The following is a 7,696-nucleotide window of genomic DNA, read 5'->3' on the forward strand; positions in this document are numbered from 1 at the left end:
ACTTTATCTTCCACTTTTAGCCAACATTGCATTAATCTTAGGGATCAGCCTGTGGTAAAAAGCTTTGCATTTTCTCCAGTCTTTTCTGAACATGTCATGCCCTGAGCATACATATAACTCTCTAGAGTATCCTGTAAACATGGTTACTTTTTAATGTCCAAAATTTCAAATATATCTTCAAAATTCTTTTCTCCTGAGATTTGGAAGTCAATTCTATGTTGACTGGTTGTAATTTCCTATGGTCTTGTGGTTTAATAGTCTTTATTGCAACATTTATGAATAATGTTCACCAATATTCCAGTCTGTGATCCAAGTTAGACAAGCCAGATAAGGACCCTTCATCAGACTTTCAGGTAATTTTCAGACTGCTTTAAATAGACACATACAAATTAATATGTGTTTTAGGTCACACCCAACTGAAATATATGCACGTAATATGAAGTTAGTTTAATGCTTGAAAACAAAAAAATAAAATGCAAATTACCAAATAAACAAAAGAAATGTTAAATATGATTTTAAAAAAACTCAATGAAGTATCAAAAGACTTGAAAAATTCAGCAGGTTTTAATAATAACAACAAAACAAAAACACTCTCAGCAAACTATAATAGAAAAGGAATTCATGGGGTGCCTGGGTGGTTCAGTTGATTAATAATCTGCCTTTAGCTAAAGTCATGTTCCTAGGGTTCTGGGATTGAGCCCCATGTCAGGCTCCCTGCTCAGTGGGGAGTTTGCTTCCCTCTCTCCCTCTCCCCTTCCCTCTGCTCCTGCTCATCTCTCTCTTGCTCACTCTCTCAAATAAATATATAAAATATTTAAAAATAAACAAAAGGAATTCATGAGTCTAATAAAGAGTTTCTATTTCAAACAACAAACAGCAACAAACCCATACCCAACATCATAATTAATATGGAAAACAAAATACCTTCTTTTAGGATTAGGTGTAAAACAAGGATGTATAATCTCAGTATTCAAATAGAGATCCCTGGAAGTATAAAAAGGCAGGAAAGATAAATAAAGACACACTTAAATGTAAGCACCTTGATTTGAAAGAAAGAATAAAACTTTCTTTGTAAATGATATTATTTTGTAACTATAAAATCATAAACAAATTTAGAACTATTGGAATAAACAAATTTATTTAGGTCACAGATTATAAGAGTATGATACAAAAATTAATTGAATTGTTATATTCAAACAACAAAACATAGATTGTAAATTGGAAAAAAACTGTTTTAATAGTAACGAAAGCATTAAATGTGCAGGAAAAACTTAACTTAGTACATGGTAGACTTGCACTTAAAATAAAATGGTGCTAACAGAAATTAAGAAAGGCCAAATCAATGGTAAGATATACCATGATCATGCATGAGATGACTCAAAACTTCAGAAAGTGTGTGTGAGTGTGTGCATATTTTCATAAGATTCATCTGAAAAAATTTCAGTCTATAGGTTTAGATTGGTAAAACAATATTTGAAAAATAGAACAAAGTTGGAGGATTTTACTACCAGATTTTTCAAACTATCTATAAATCTATAATAATTTAGACTGTGTAATTTGCATAAGTATAAACAGATTTAATTTTGAAATAGATCCACAAAATCATAGTCAAATAATATTCAAAAAATAATCTAAATAAATTCAAAAGTTTATGTATTTGAAATGATATAGAAAATCTGTTCAGGGCATGCAAAAAAACTGAAATGTGGTTTTGCCATGCACAAAATATAATAGAAAGGAGTCACTGACCTAAATGTAAAATATAAAACTATAAATATTCTAGAGGAGAGGAATAGAAGCTATCACCATAAATTTACAGTAGTCTAAGCTTGGCATAGACACATATCAAAAAGCATAAACCCTGCAAAATAAAAATTATAATGCTGACTTCATGAAAATTAAAAACTTTTTGCACCTTAAAAGACATTGTTAAAGAAACGAAAAAGCAAGTATAAATACCCACATATACATACTCAAAACACACATACACATTTTATGTGGAACTGAAACAATGTAATAATATGAGAAAAATAATCCAATTACAAATATGCACAACATATGAACACTTAACATGAATTTCATTATAATTGTCAGTAAACATATGAAAAATGCTATCATTAGTTATGAGAAAATTTCAAAGTGAGACATGAGGTACCTTACACACCCATTAGTACAGCTAACATTATATAGGGGCAATACATAGAGGTGGTGAGAGAGTGCAGAATAGAACCCTCATCACTACTCTTGGGTATGTTAAGTGTAATCACTGCAAAATTTGTGGTAATTCCTTATCAAGTTAAAGAGGCACTTACCATATAACCTAGCAATTGTACTCCTTGCTATTTATTCAAATAAAAAGAAACACATCTGTGCCAAGGATTTGTACAAGACAACTCAAACCATTTTTATTATTTTTTAGCAGTTTTTTTCTTATTAAACCAAAATAAGAATGAATATAAATAAAAATTAAATACATACATACATACATATCTACAATAAGTAAATGGATTATTACATTTTGGTATATTTATTCAAAGGAATACAGTTCAACACTAAATAGGAATAGGTTTACAAAACACACAGCAGTATGGGGCACTGGGGTGCCTCAGTCAGTTGAGTGTCCAACTCTTGGTTTCAACTCTGAATGGTCTTAAGATGCAGACTTGAGTCGGACTCTGCACTTTTACAAAGTGCGGACTCCACAGGTTTACAAAATGCACAGCAGTATGGGGGCACTGGGGTGGCTGTCAGTTGAGTGTCCAGCTCTTGGTTTCAACTCATGATCTGAATTGTCATGAGATCCAGCCCTGAGTTGGACCCACACTCAGCACTGAGTCTACTTGAAGATTCTCTCCCTTTCTCCCTCCCTCCCACTTATACCCTCTCTCAATTAAATAAATAAATCTTTTTAAAAATCTTTAAAAAAAACCAACCAAACACACAGCAGCATGATTCAATCTTTAATTTATGGTGGTAGATGAAATAAGCACAACACCAGAAGTGTATGCTTCCTGACTGTGCATACATGAAAATGTGGAAAAAGCAAAGCTAAGTCATAGTAACAAAAAGGAGAGCAGTGATTGCTTGAATCTAAATGGAGAAATTAACTGAGTGCATGAGGGTTGAGAAAGCTTTCTGAGTGGATAAGAAGGCTGTATTTCTTGTTTGTGGTGGCAGTTACACATGTGCATACATATGCCAGAATAAATTGAACTTATGATAGGTGTATTTTACCATATGCCAACTATAGCTCCATGAGCTTTTTTTTTTTTTTTAATTGTCTCCTGTTGCCTTTTGGGGAATTATTCTCAGTGAAAAGGACTAATCCCTTCGTGCGTTATTTGGTGTCCTTAGGTAATTAGCGTTGTTCATGTCCATATTAGTACATGCTATCAGCATCCCCTGTCACTGCAGACAAACTGCCTTTGCATGTTTTCAAGTATATCTTGGTGATTTCCACTTACACATTGATAACCACTTGTTTACGGTTTCATTCTTTAATAAATAAATAAATAAATGTTTAATTTACTTGGTATTTATGTATAAGATGTGAGTTCATTTTATTTTATTTTATATGTGGATAACCAATGTTCACAAAACAACATACTGAACAAAAAGTTCTTTTATTGAATAATTTGAACAAGCTCAAACTCATATTGTAAATTCCATTATAACGCATATGTGGATATCATCCAGATTCATTTTATTTAATTTTTTAGATTATCATTTTCTTATCTTCAGATACCAAAGTTTGCCCGATTTTCATATCCTCTGCACATATTCACTATGCTCCTGTACTCAAAACCTATGTGAAATGATTCATCCTTGGAATCCACATAGTGGGTAGCATTGTTTTTTGCACATTTGGTTAATGCTTTCTTGGTTATTTGTTGTAAAATGATGCCAAGCTAGTGTTTTGTTTTGTCTTAATTGTTTTGTATTATTTTATTTTAAAAAGAAGACTTTTCAATGATGATCTAGTATGTACTTTGTAGCTGGGGAATAGTCTTTTCTGGTCATGCCTATGGTGGCTGAAATATTGAGGGATAGAATTCTGTACTCATAAACGAAGGGTGAAAACCATGGGCAGTAGCAGCTAATGAAGCCACTTAGGGGGCTATTCCTTCAGCTTCTGTAAAGATCTTTCTAATGCTTCTCATAGTTGTTTTGTTCTTCCTTTGGCCCCAAGGGGTGCATACTCTGACCCTCTCCAAAGGAGAGTCCTCAGGGAATCTACAAGGACGCCCCAAGGTAAAAGCAAATTTCCAAGCCTCAGTGCTAATAAAAGTCTAAAACTTTGTGCAAGGGCGATTTCAGACCATGCTTTTTCTTGCATCCTGGCAACTGGGTATAGGAAAATTGAGGAAAACACACACACATACACACACACACACACACACACACACACACACACACACACACAGAATTTGGTGTTTATTTATAGCATAGGTGGTATGAAACAGCCAATAAAATAGTGGGAAGGAGATAACTTAGCTTATTTCCTTTATAAATAAATTGATTGTAGACTGTTCAAATATATAGCTTGCTGAAAAGAAATATTTAAAGAGCATGTAACTAATAAAATTTCACTCCTGAAAAATAACCAAACAGAATAAAGTCTGTGAGTACACCTGGGGAATATAATCTTCACTATTTTATATTTGCCTAGAGAGTGGTGGAGGTACTTAATAATACTTTTATAATTTTGGATATTTCTGCAATCTGGGGCAATATTCTTTCTCAAACTTTTATTTGGCATGTAGGGTAGGCAACCAGAGTTTAGAAATTAAAAACATATATAGGTAAATTGTAATAATATATAAATTAAATTTTAAATTTTAATGAATTTTAAAACATATAATTTTGTAAATATATAAATATTGTAAATAATGTAAATTATATAAATGTATAGATATATACAATGCAAAATCAATATATGAAATAATAAATTTTAAATACATATGTTTGTCTTCATATTTAAATATTATTTTATTTTTATAAAAGTGTTAAATGATTTAAAATTAATTTTTCTACCACCCAGTTTCTTCCTATGGTTATATATAGCTTGTGTAACCCTTTTCTTTAAGATTTTTTAAAAATTTATTTATTTCAAAGAGTAGAGGAGAGGGCAGAGGGAGAGGGAGAAGCAAACTGCCCACTGAGCAGGGAGCTCAACCTAGGACTTGATCCCAGGACCCCAAGACTGTGATCCAAGCCAAAAGCAGATGCCCATCCAATTGAGCCACCCAGGCACCCCATGTGTAAACTTATTATTAAAAATAGACAGAATTAAATAGCCATGATATCTTTTAGAAAGAGAAAAAGAAATTCCTTTTTGGGATAATTCTTTTGTCATAACTCTAATGATATTCTTTCCAAATACCTATTTTTCTTGTTATGTTAATACTAGGAGAAAAATGTCCATGCAATATTTATCTTATAATAGCAATAAGAGACACTTTGGACTCTTGGTCTCATATGTGTAATATAAATATTAGCATTTTTCTTATGAAAATAAAGTAATCAAACTCAGGAATTTTATTTTTTTTTAAAGATTAGTCCCAGTTATTTCCTTCAATCATTTTCTTAAATTATAAATTCTAAGCCAATTATTTTTTGGGGGGAGAAGCACTTAGTTATAATTATAAATACTGTATTGTGCATTTAAGAATTTAAAATTGGTAAGTGGTTCTAATATTAAATGCTCTTTCACAATAATGATGCTATGGAAACATACTCTATGTTCATCAAGGATGAATGGATTTCTGACTTTAAAGTTTTCTCCACTGTTCCTAAGTAATGTAGGAAAATTAGTGAATTTAATGACTCTAAAAACTTTTTAAAATGCCAAAATTAATAAAGTAATTGAATACTTATGAAAAAGTTACCTCCATATAGATGTTGAATCTTACTGTCTATTTTCTGGAGATAGGATTTACTCATGTACCCATCTCCAACCAAACTCTAACTGATGGTGTACAATATGGGTAATAAAGTTAATACTGCAGGCAACCATTTGTTTTCATAAGCCAACAGGTATGCATAAGATATTCAAGAAAAGAGCTCCATCTTATCCACTAGACTTTGCATATTGTTGGTCTTTCTCCACCATCTTCTAATGCACAGTATATGAAATACTCAGTGATGGAACAATGTCATATTCTTCCAATGCCCAAAATTTATATATTAGCTTAGACTGTGGTTTTTTAGAGCAACCTACCTGGATAGAATCTGCCCCACCACTTAAAGTGATGTAATTGTGAGAAAACGATTTCCTAACTATTTCTTTCCATGAGAAGTGGATTATTATACTATTTATTTCAGAGATTTATTTTGTAAATCAAGTGAGCTCAACCATGGAACATGTGTATAAAGACACCAACTATGTTATTGCCAGCTATTAACTTTTATTATCACTAAGAGCCTCTTATCATGAAATAAGTGAATACAAAACTATTCCATTCTTGCTCATCTGCCATATTCTGGGCTTTGTTGGTTTATTCCAGATCAGAGAAGATGAGATATGGATGTAACAAACCAAACAACAGTGACAGAGTTCATTTTTCTTGGGTTTCCTGGTGTTCTCTGTCTGCGACTCACATTGTTTGTGATGTTTCTCACAGTGTATCTGCTCTCCCTCATGGGAAATACCCTCATCATTTTCATTGTTTTCATGGACATCACACTCCAAACACCCATGTACATTTTCTTAGGCAATTTGTCATTCCTGGAGATCTGGTACACCACAGCCACAGTGCCTAAATTGTTGGCCACCTGCCTCTCACAGGTTGTTACCATCTCTGTTTCTGGTTGTATAACTCAGTACTATTTCTTTTTCTCCATGGGAGCTACAGAGTGCATCCTGCTGGCAGTGATGGCCTATGACCGGTACCTGGCCATCTGCAGCCCTTTACGGTATTCACTTCTCATGAGTTTTCAGGTGTGCCTGCGGTTTTCAGCTGGATCTTGGATCGGGGGCTTCATTGCCCCTCTCCCACCGACCATACTCATCTCCCATCTAAACTTTTGTGGTCCCCAGAAGATCAACCATTTCTTTTGTGACTCGGATCCCATTTTTAAACTTTCCTGCTCAGATACATTTTTGGTGGAGACTTTGGGCTACACATGTACCTCTGTCGTGATTCTAAGTTCTTTCCTTCTCACTATGTCTTCCTATGGATTCATTGTGGTCACAATAATCAGGCTGTCTTCCCAAAAGGCTCAGAAGAAAACTTTCTCCACCTGTGCTTCCCACCTCACTGTGGTCACCATTTATTATGGCACCATTATCTTTTCTTATGTTCGCCCTCCAGCCAAGCACAACTTCACCATTGGTAAAGTCATCTCAGTGTTCTACTGCATGGTCACTCCATTGGTAAATCCTCTCATATACACCCTGAGAAACAAAGATGTGAAGAAAGCTTTCAGAAAAATTCTATCAAGAAAAATATTTCTTTTGACCAGAAACTTGCAAAGGTTTTGAGAAATACTCTTAAATGATCAATTTATAGTGGATTCCTAAACCACATTTGCAAATGGTAAGTATTGAAGATTATATTAAAAAATTGATATTACTTAGTATGGACATTTTGGGCTGAATTCTACCAAAATAGATATTGTATAATCGCTACATTTAAGAATGTCTTGGTGCAATGCCATAGTGATAAACATAACTCAAATTATCTGTTCACAAGAC

The 7,696-nt window shown here is 33.3% G+C and overlaps 1 protein-coding gene across 1 annotated transcript; it reads left to right on the forward strand.

Annotated features, from left to right (window-relative positions):
* Positions 1-6,523: 6,523 nt before the first annotated feature.
* LOC103680599 (olfactory receptor 6F1-like) lies at positions 6,524-7,483 on the forward strand. Its single transcript, XM_008710098.1, has one exon. The coding sequence runs from the start codon at positions 6,524-6,526 to the stop codon at positions 7,481-7,483; it is 960 nt and encodes a 319-aa protein (XP_008708320.1).
* Positions 7,484-7,696: the final 213 nt, after the last annotated feature.

This window comes from Ursus maritimus, unplaced genomic scaffold, assembly GCF_017311325.1.
Source record: "Ursus maritimus isolate PB19 unplaced genomic scaffold, ASM1731132v1 scaffold_5, whole genome shotgun sequence".
Lineage (NCBI taxonomy): Eukaryota > Metazoa > Chordata > Mammalia > Carnivora > Ursidae > Ursus > Ursus maritimus.